The 11,456-nt window shown below is 37.5% G+C and overlaps 1 protein-coding gene across 1 annotated transcript; it reads right to left on the reverse strand.

Moving 5' to 3' along the window:
* Window positions 1–195: 195 nt before the first annotated feature.
* LOC130140377 (tetrahydroberberine oxidase-like) lies at window positions 196–1,950 on the reverse strand. The gene has a single exon (XM_056319566.1). It carries the CDS (start codon window positions 1,875–1,877, stop codon window positions 270–272), a length of 1,608 nt encoding a protein of 535 aa, XP_056175541.1. The 5' UTR covers window positions 1,878–1,950; the 3' UTR covers window positions 196–269.
* Window positions 1,951–11,456: the final 9,506 nt, after the last annotated feature.

The following is an 11,456-nucleotide window of genomic DNA, read 5'->3' on the forward strand; positions in this document are numbered from 1 at the left end:
ATATGGAACTTGTTGTGTTGTCTTGGTTTGCAGTTGGACTGCGTATTTCTATTGTATATTCATGGGAACGAATAAAATGTTTCTTAATAAAAACAAATAGTGTCCTAGGGACAATTATCAACGAGACCCTTAACAAATAGCCCCAGATATGATAAAAATTGCCATGTGAAGCACCCTAAGAAAACCCACACAAAGTTCAACCAGCGACATTGTGGAACGTTCCATTTATTACAAAGCATCGTCTTATTATTGTGAGGAATACACCTAAATTAAAATGAAAACGGAGGAATACTTTGCTCGTGTCGGAAAAAGTTGCCCGGATCAACCGCGGTCTTCACATGCACCAACCTGTCGAAATTGTTCTTGAAGTACTTCTTTCCCCAAGCGCTTGCTTGCTTATAACTCGTGTCGCCTTTCACGTTGTTCGTTCCTATGTCGAGATCCCTGTAGTTGATATAGGCCTCTCGAGGCGATTTCGACACATACTGCGCCATATAACTATAGAAGCTTCGTATCCAACTCACGTGCTTTGAAGCAACCTCGTTGCCTCCATCGGTCCATGACGTTGAGTGCTGGATCTTGTACAAAACCCCAGCTCTGTGAGGGAAGGGAAGGGCAGATTCGGAGATCTCGCTCATTTTCCCGCCATAGTGGATCCAAAGCATTTGAGCCACCCCTTCATCTTCCTCAAAGAACCTCTCCCACATCCCCTCTAAGCCACTCTCTGGGATTGGCTCCTTCACGTAATCCGATTTGTCCTTAAAGTATAATTTGGTGTTGGAGCTCCTGTTGAGCAAGACTTCCAAGGGCCCATCGATCGGAAACCCCGCGAAGTAGAGGATCGACTCGATCCAGCTCATCTCGGTGCAGTCCTGTCTCGTGACGTTGAGCTCGGGGAAGCTGCTCTTCGTCACCTCGAGGAGCGCATCGACCCCACCGAGGTAAAGGGTGCTGAACAAGGCTTGCATCGTCCTCGTCCTGTTGGGACCGGAGTTGTGGCTCTGCAAGCTCACCAGCATGAATAGGTCGTCGGGGAGCTTGTTCCCGAGAAGTTGCCACTGGTGCACGAGCTTCGTCGCGTGTTGCTCCAAAGTCCTCTGGAGTGTGAACACGGTCACGGTTGACGGCACCGGGACCAGCTTGACTTTCCAGGACACTACCACGCCGAAGCTGCCGCCTCCTCCGCCTCGGATGGCCCAAAAGAGATCTTCCCCCATTGATTCTCTATCCAGGAGCCGACCTTGGGCGTCAACCAACTGCGCGTCGATTACATTATCGGCAGCAAGGCCATATTTGCGCAGCAACGTGCCGTAGCCTCCGCCGCTGAAGTGCCCGCCGACGCCGACCGTGGGGCAGACGCCGGCTGGGAAGCCTAGGGTTTTGCTCTTCTCAGCGATCCTATAGTAAAGCTCGCCCAACGTTGCGCCCGATTGGACCCACGCTGTTTCGTCCTCCGCATCCACGGCAACTGAACGAAGATTCACCATGTCAAGCATGATGAATGGGACTTCGGACAAATATGAAAGACCCTCGTAATCATGACCGCCGCTTCGGATCCTCATTTGGAGTCCATACCGCCGGGAGCAGATGATGGCGGCTTGGACATGGGAGACATGGAGCGGCGTCACGATGAGTAAAGGTTTCGGAGCGGAAGGAGTCAAGAAGCGCAGGTTCTGTATGGTAATGTCCAAGACAGAAGAATACGTAGAGTTGATTGGAGTATAAACAAGTGTAGAGATTGAGGTTGCGTTGTCAGAGTGAAGAGAGAGGCATTGCAGGAAATTCACAGGAGTGCTCATAGCAAAAGCTACAAAAGGAGCTGAAAAGAGCAGGAGACATGCCAAGTGACGATGCATGGTGAAGTTTTGCACCTTCATTTGTTATCTTGGTCTTTTCAGGTTGCATTACCAACTATCTGAAGGGTGCCTTATTTACAGTGCATGCGAGTGCACAAATGGCGAAGTCGATTTTTTATTTCACACTTCCCTTCCAATTGGGTGGACGAATTTGTCATAGATAACGACGTGCATGAAAGTTTACACGAAAGTGTACCGTTTGACTTTCTATCGTCTTCCAGATTAGCACGGCATTGATTCATGTGATCATGAATGGTGTAAGAAAATCTTAGCAATGACCTTTTTCCGGTCAATTAATCAGGTATTGTTCATTGTTTTTGCTTTGCTTTGTAGGTTCGGCATGCATATTCAATATGGGCTGCTATTCAACATCTTGTTCGATTAATACTTCCGAAAATTCAAACGCCTAGAAGATTTTGTATGCATTTGATCGCAATAACTAAATATTTTTGGCAAAGTACCCAAGGATTCACATTGAACCTTTTTCATTACGTGTCCGAGCATGATGCTTGGTTGCGTGGTCTGTCGTTTCTTTATTCTTCTTTTCTTGGCTTAAAATCAAATGATCCGTGTCAATTCTTGACTAACTACAAACATGTGATGAGAAGTATGACTTAGATGTACTCATCCTTGATTAGGATAAATATACTTATGGGGAAAATTAGTTGAATTTCTTTCCTACTTTGTTATGTGCATGAAAGTCGGCATGATAGTTACGGGTGTATTTATCTGCAACAGAGATATAAACCTAGGTTAGATAATGTCTTTGAAACTGAAGTTTTGTAAAAGAAAAGTCACATGATTCAATTATATTAGTCACCATCTATATCTAATTAAAATACATTTCGCTCTTCTTGGTAAAAGTTTGCATCCGCCTCGGAAAAAGAAAATCTTGCCAAGTTGTTTCTGTCATTAAATGAATATATTGTTCGATTGATTGCTTTGGTGAATCACGTTATCCGCGGACACGTATTAAGTGTGCATCCTTGCGTACAATGGGGACAAGTGCTAGAGCGAAACGAGATATCTTGAAAGTGTTAATCTTTAAAGTCAGATAATGACAAAATGTTTACAGTGGTTTGACTTTAATTAGGGTTGCGTGATATGTATTTATAGGACTAATTAATTATAGTCAGACTACATATAGAAATATCATTATAGACCCTATAAAACATATCAATTACATATTAATAATCCCCCCTCAATTCAAAGTATGAGTAATAACTTAGAGATTCGATCTCAATCGCGAACTAGGTAGTCCCTTGATGAAGATGTTCGCCAACTAATCCGCTATAAACACATAGCGAACATGTGGGTCGCCACAAGCAACTCGCTCTCGAGCAAAGTAAAAGTTCAACTCGATGTGTTTGGTGCGAGCATAAAACACAGACTTGAGAGCAAGGTAGGTGGCAGGTTGTCACAACATTAGTGAGAGGAACAAAAAGGGGACCCTTAGCTCACGAAGTAAATGGCGGATTCATGTAGTCTCAACAACACAGGGAGATATATAGCACAATACTCAGCCTCTAAAATAGACGGGCCACACTAGGTTCTTTCTTGGCATTCCATGAAACAAGATTATTGCTGAGAAAGACACAAAAACCTGAGGTGAACCGTCAAGTATTAGAGTACCTAGCCTAGTTTTCATCCGCATAAACAGTTAATGAAGTGGAGAACATCGCTCATAATAGGCAACCATGGGTGGATGCACCATCTACATACCTGTATTAGGGGTATTAATGGTTCAAGTCGGGTTTCCATGATACCCAAATCGAACCGAATCATATGAAAGTGTATGTGTTTTGACCTGACTCGAGACTTGACCATTGGTTCGGTTTTTAAGTTCATCGCACGAAACCCATTTTCGTTAACTCCTTTACTCTCTCCTCCCGTAATTTATCCATTCTTTAGAACCAAAGAATAAAAATTGAATCTTTTCAAACTGACCTCCTTCCTCTGTTTTTTCTTCACAAACGACGATAAGCCTCACAAATTGAGATGAGAAGTACAATTTGGATAGATTCCATCCTTGATTAGGATACAATATTCATATCTTATTGGTAGACAATACAAAAAAAAATGATAATTTTCATTAAATTTCCATCAATAAAGCGTCAAATTTATAAAATTAATAGAAACTTATTCTTTAATCTAGTTTAATTAAAGTTTCCAAATTTTGTATTACTAGTGGTACCTTTATCTCATAACAATTGATTTAGGTTGGGTGTAGAAAGTAATATTTTTTTAAAGATATTTTTATATAATAATCATAGTTCATGTTCTATACAAAGATGAACAGGCGCGGGCGAAGTAGGCGCACCCATGCCTGCCCATAAAATGAATTTTTCGACCCGTTGGGCGTACCTATGCAAAGTTTTCAAGCCCGGTCAATGGGTGGGCCGAGCTTAGGCAAGGAACCTGAGGCCGACCCTGTCCATATGCTTATGTAAAAAATAAACAATTATATTGTATTAATAATTCAACTTTGATGGTTAAAAAATTATCAACGGTAATATGATAACATAAGATTAATTATAATATAAAATAGGGAAATAGTATAAAACTCATAAGTTGAAGTAGCAAAATAATTATTTATTCATTTAGTTTATTCATATTTATTCATATTAAAAAGGCTCGATTCGCTTGGGCGGGCTTGGGCACTTGCCGAGACCCACAAGTTCAGGATTAGGCATTTGGGCCCAACGGCAGGTCTAATTTAAACTTTACATACAATATTCAGCAAAATTGTTAAAAAAATTATAAATTTATTGCATTTTTGCCAATTTAATCATAAACATTTCATCTTACTAATTTTTTTTTTGGTCAAGTTCATCTTACTAATTGAGTCATAAACATTTTCACGTTTTATCAATTGAGTCAATTCGGTCAATTTTAGCCAGAAATCGCTAACGTGGACGCCATTAGTCTTACGTGGCATGATCGGCGCTGACATGGATAATTTTTAATAATATTTTAAATATTTTATTTCGAATTTTTAATTTTTTTCTTCTTTTTTTTTCTTTTACTTTCTTTCTTTTTTTTTTCTTTTTCCAAGTCTGGTGAGGGTCGTGGACCTTTGCCTAGTGGCCGACGAGGGTCGGGCGGCCCTCACCTATGACCAGCAAGGGTCGGCCGACAACCCTTGCCAAACTTGAAAGAAGAAAAACAAAAGCAAAGAAAAAAGAAGAAAATAATAATTAGAAAATTATTAAAATATTACTAAAATTTGAAAATTTAAAAATTATTAAAATATTACTAAAAATTATCAACATCATCGCCGGCTGTCCTATGTGGCTCTACTGGTGTCCACGTCAACGATTTCCAATTAAAATTGGCCGGATTAACTCAATTGGCAAAACGTGAAAATGTTTAGGACTTAATTGGTAAAATTAAAAGGTTTAGGGCTGAATTAGCAAAAGTATAATAGGTTTATGACTTTTTAGATAATTTTTTCTACAATATTCACTGTGCTATAGTCATGGTCACACTAATCTTTCATAGATTGCTTGATTGTCGTCACATTCAGAAAGCATGATTAAAATTATCAGTCTACTAGCATGAATCCAAATTACTTTGGGTCATTTGAAAGTGTACTTATCTAGAATTTTGAGCCAATAAACGCATCTGAAATTTTTATTGATTTTCGATTATATCAATACAAATTGCCATTATAACTATGGTTGGTAAATTAAAGTAATATGAGTTGTTATTTTTTATATGTATAATTTAATGAAATTAACTATACATTAGGCATAGCATAGCAATAGTATTTTAATTATTTGGATAATTAGTTAAACTGTTATTGTTTTTGTCTGTTTCCTTTTTTTTTTTGATACATTTCTCTTTTACCGTTTGTCTCTATAAATGGAGAAAGAATTTTGTGGGACATCGCACATCACGTGGCAGCAATATGTAGTGTAACCAATCAATTAAAATGGAGATGCACACATACATACATGACACTATGTAGGATGAGATTCATAATGCGGACAATGGTGATTGATTAGTTACACCACATTATCACTGCCGCATGGGAAAAAAATCTGGCTGTTTAGACTGGTCGACTTCAATAGACACCATGCCAAATGCCAACCATTGTAAGAAAGATCTCAATCCTTGAAATTACTTTCTATAGATAAATAGATATTTACTTATCGGCATCGACATAACAAAAGACTATATTCATGGGGTGAATATAGCTTTATCGTTGTGATGCCAAAAATTATATCGAGATCAATAAATTATAAAATTAGTGCTTGAAAATTGTCTTAAGTACGTAGTGTTAGAATAAAGGTATAATAAAGTTACTTTTCCGAAAATGGAGTTTTTAATTGAACCACATCACCAGCAAAGGGACCTTCTACAGTCCTCCCATGAACGGACGAGGTATTTTACGATTCCAAATGTAATTTACGAACTTGAATTAGCAAAAACGATAAAAAAAAAAAAGGGAAAAGTTACTATTAATAGGAAATATACAAAATGGGAAGGTTTTTTATGCATTGCGTTTATGATTTTTTGCGAAACAACTGATATATTACGAATGAAAATGTAACTTACGCAAGGAAAAAGGTACATTACGAACCAGAAAGGCATAGTATGAACAAGAAAGGTTTTTTTTTTTTTTATGAAATGAGAATTTAGAAAGTGTATACATTACATACCATAAAATAAGAAATATTGATATTTGAAAAACAAAATGGCAATTTGTGGTGCTCAAAGTTATCTTTTGAACCAAAAGAAGTTAAATTCATTATTTGTTTACGAAAATGAAAGTTATCTTGTGAACCGAAAGAAAGACTTCGGCACATAATCGTCCTTGACAATAAGATAAGAATTATTACTACTTTAGCGACGAAACAGTAATTTATGAAATTAAAGGGTTATCTTATGAAGCTGAAAGAATAATTACGAATTACTTGTGTTAATTACGATATAATGAGGAGTTAAACTTTAGGATAAAGAAGGCAATTTTCGAATATGAAAGTTTTCTTATGAAACAATATGAAAAATTGCGCACATAACTGATTGTTAAGTGTTGGGTTTTGGACTTGGGCTGCCCATAATGGGCTTGACCGACCCAAGCCCAACCCATTTCTGTTTGAAAGTTCCCACTTCAATAATTTCTCTGATTGGAAAAGGTGTTCATGTGTCTGCGGAATTCTGACCAAGAAGAAACAAAGGAACAAGAGGAAAAAGAATAGTGATCTCCAAGCAAGTTTTGTGTGGATATTTGATTGTGAGCATATGGTGAGTCCAAGTGCATGATTGCACTTTCGATTGGAGGAGATACACAAATTTTGTATGGACCAATCTCGACTTTTGGGATCGAGTTACGATCCTATGAAACCCGCCATTGGAATCATAGCAACCAAATTGTCTCTTGCACTTTTCTTTTCTTTTCTGTATCTGTTAAATGATACATTAAAGTGTTTTGAGTATGCAATCCATGTTTGACACCTTGAAGGATAAAAAATGGCATGTTCCGAAAATAGTCTTATTTTTGTACGATTTTCAAGTATGATATGGCCAATATGTCCTTGAATAATTCTGGAAAGTTAAAAAGTTATTTTGGCTGAACGGTTTGTGAGAAAAATGGTCCCGAACTCGAAAATGTCGAGAATTTCGAGGCCTACATCTTTCTGTACAATTATATAAATGCAATGAATTTATACCTTCAGAAAATGCATGAAACAAGCTTCTCACAATATAAAATATATACATATATGTGTGTATATATATAATTTGAAATCTAGAGAATATTTTGTGAATTTTGTAAGTTCACATGAGAAATTGGCCACGAGGATAAAGACGCTAACATATTAGTCATGTCATCACCACATCTTTAGTTGAAACAATACAAACTTGGTCGTATCATGACAGCCTAACACGGAGTGTCGCGTCATCTAACGTAGAACGTTAGACAAGTTCACGACGTCATTGGAATGTGGACTGATGAGAGACTGACACGTGGTAGACGGACGCCACATCAGCGGCCGACTCAGTCGCACATGCCACGCACACGTCCCTTTTCACCACACAAGGCCCAGTCGCTGCCTAAGGCGCATGCATCGCTTGTGACCTTTATCCGATGATGTTTTAGGTCCCGAAAATTCTTGCAGATTCGTTTTGATCTACAAGATTTCTGTATCGACCCGCACTTGGTATGATCTCAATCATTGTGGTCATGATTGGTGGGACGAAATGAATACATTTCACTAGTGTAGTCTCTCTCTTTGCTTGTGGCATGTATTCTAGAAATTGTTTTCGACATGATCGTATATCAATTAGTAGCATGATCATTCCACTAGTTGTAAGGACAGTGCTTTGTCAAGACTTCTTTGAGTTTGCAGATAAATCTTTATTTAAGAAGCTATGTCACAACTTTCGGGTGATCTTTATTTAAAAATATCCTATTTATTTTTGGACATCGGTTTCACTTTTAGGAACCGGGAACCGAACAGATACTTCCGGGAACCGGACCCCACCGGCCAGTTCAGTCCAGTTCGGGCGATTCCCGCTTTAGGCGATCCATTTTGCACACGCTTAGTTTCCAACCAAGATCCTTATTTATTTGTTTCTTGCATTCTCTGTTAAATTCTTGAATTTTACCTCATTGGGTATATAAATTTATATTAAGTTCAATATAAATGTCCTCATAATATATAGAGTATGTGTGACTTTGTTTAGTGAAACCTATTCATGTAATAAGAACGACGTCTGTTCAAATTATAGACATTTTATATAATATCTCTTGGATGAATTATTCGGTTTAATTCTCCAAAAGAGTGAAATGAAATGCATCTCCTTTAGTTACACAACTTGTTACGTCCCGGGTTTTGTGCATACGTATATTGATAAACGTATTGTGACGCATGTTTATTCTCCTTTTTGTTATTAGTGCCAGTTATTTTAAATTATGTCATTTGAGGTTGTTTTTTCATTGAGCTTAGCAAATACTAAGTAAACATATTCGTCAGATAAAACTCACAAAATGCTGGTGAAATTTTTAAACTTAAATTTTTGCTAAAATAGACGTACAATAGAATTATTTTGGTACCCGTATAATAAAAAAAAAAGTAGAAAAGAAGACTTTGGTTACTACTATCTTCATTACAAATTCATTTTTATTTTTTTAAAAGTACATAGATTTATTTATTCTGTATTATGCTCTTCAATTGATATTTTCATTCAATCTTAATGTCTAAGTTTTAAACTCGTGTCATCTCTCCCCCGTCCATTATTTAAATCGTGTTTGAATTGTAAGATTAAAAACAAAAGGGGTTAAAAAATAATAAAACACATTACGAATTTCTCTCTTACCTATTTTATAGATTTATTTGTTTTGCTAGATATCAGCATATTTAAATAAGTGGAATTTTGAAGAAGAAAATGAAAAATCGACATTGAGTACGTATTCTTATTTGATATTTCCTAATTTACTGCATCTTAATTTAATGTTTCCTAGGTCCTATATCTTAGTCCGTCTATAAATGAGAGATGCATTCTCAATTGTAAGCAAACATATATTTTTTTTTGGTAAGGGTAAGCAAACATATTTTGAGTTGATAATATCTAAGAATTCCTCTCAATTGAGCGATTCCTTCAGGTCTCTATTCAATTTGTTGTGATGCACTTAAAAGTTTGTTATCCTTGGTTGGTGTAACTCTTCTATCCCAAATCTTTTTTTTTCCCAAACACATCAAATTCTTTTGATCCGTAAAAAATAAGTTCAGTATCCTCACTTAGTCACCACGCATCAAGTTGATATCAGAGCTTCCAAGTTGGGCTAGTTGGGTGAGTTCTTCCATTCACGTGTCACACTTCCATTTTGAGAAAGATAAGTAATCCGATTTCTAAGTCAAAGATGTAGAAAATCCTCAGCCTCCCCGATAATGAGGTGACTTTAATAATTCATATTATCAAGCTAGATTATATCGTAATTTCTACCAGTATCATAACACATTTCTAAGTATTTACATATTATGACGCCTAGTAATAAATTGGAATTATGACAATGACACGAGATTGGTACCACCAGATGGCGCATTTTTTTTTTTCTAGAAAAAACCAGAAATCGTGGTCAGTGTTACTCACCGAGACAATGAGAGGCAAAAACATAGTCAAGACTTGAACGAGGTCCATTTGTTTCGTGAAAAATTTATTATCGACAAACAGTTTCCTCATTTGTACGATATATAGCTTAGAAAAATGAGTTAACGGAAAGGATTAATGTCACGAAAAACCCCAAGCTGGTACAATCGTGATAAATTTATCCCTAATTAATTTTTTGACCTCTAAAAACCCCAAACTAGTAAACTTGTGATAAATTTATCCAAAACTAATTTTTTTACCACAAAAAAATCCTAAATTGGTAATTTATGACAAATTTACCTTCGTTAATTTCCGTTAAATTGGAATACTATGAAAAATCACAAATTGGTACACTTGTGACAAATGGATTGTAAAATCCCAAACTGGTACACATTTGTCAATAGTCACGTGTTATCAAACTTAGCAATTTGACGATAAAATTTAACGGCAACTGATAGATGGTAAATTTATCACAAGTGTACCAGTATGGAATTTTTTATTATTAAAAAATTAGTTTGGAGTAAATTTGTCTCAGATGTACCAGTTGAGGGGTTTTTCATTGTGTTAACCCTAACGGAAATTCTTTTCATTATCAACGGTTAATCATACTTAAAATTAGAAAAATGATTTCATCTTTTAAAAATTAAAAATCATTTTCCAACAAACGACTAGATCTCAACACTTGGAACTAAGACCTTAAAACTTGGGCATGGGGACCCCGACACTAGTGCTTGAATCCTCAGTGGCTGAGCCTGGGTCCATAGAGCATGAGCACTAATCCACTTAGCTTTGGATACCTCGAGGTCGAGCACGGGACTCGGTGCTCATGCCCACGCCCCTGGCTATGCCCAAGTCAATTAAGGTCGAGGCCAATTTCATGGATAGCTAGGCTCAAGTCTACATAAACTGGACCTAGATTGCTTGAGGCTAAGCCTGAGACCCTAATGCCTCCCTGACGGCTGTGCCTCGGTATGGTACTGGCGGCACCTAGCTCCCACGCCTAAGTCACTGGCGTTTGGGCCAAGTCCATTAAGTCACACCCAAGTCCCTGAGTCCATTGACTAAGCCCAAAAAACCCCGTCTCCTATGATTGGGAACTCGACTACCGGGCCCAAGTCCCCTGACGCCTGAATTGTGGTCCTCTACACTTGGGTCGAGGACCCTTAGGGTTGTGCCCAAGTCCATTGAGCTCAGACCCAAGACCTCGACACTCGTACCCAGGTCTTCGGTGGTTGTGCCCAAGTCCCCATAACCCCGATGGCTGAGCCCAGGTCTACTAAAATAAGATGAGCTTGAGCTTCATTAAGCATTCAAACTATACTGAAAACAACATATTCCATTACTTCAAAAGTTTAGTTAATGAAGAATGATGCAATAATGTATTTTATATTAACTTACTAAATTCTCACCTGTATACTAACAAAATTGCCAAATCTCAATACATGAATGTGTGCAACGTGATAGGTATGATGGTAGAACGGATGGTCTCCGTCATAGAAAGTTATA

This window comes from Syzygium oleosum, unplaced genomic scaffold, assembly GCF_021117445.2.
Source record: "Syzygium oleosum isolate NSW1041296 unplaced genomic scaffold, Sole_v2.1 Sole_v2.18, whole genome shotgun sequence".
Lineage (NCBI taxonomy): Eukaryota > Viridiplantae > Streptophyta > Magnoliopsida > Myrtales > Myrtaceae > Syzygium > Syzygium oleosum.

Excerpts from the sequence above, each read along its gene's own strand:
- LOC130140377 (XM_056319566.1), bottom strand. The coding sequence starts at position 1,877 with ATGAAGGTGCAAAACTTCACCATGCATCGTCACTTGGCATGTCTCCTG.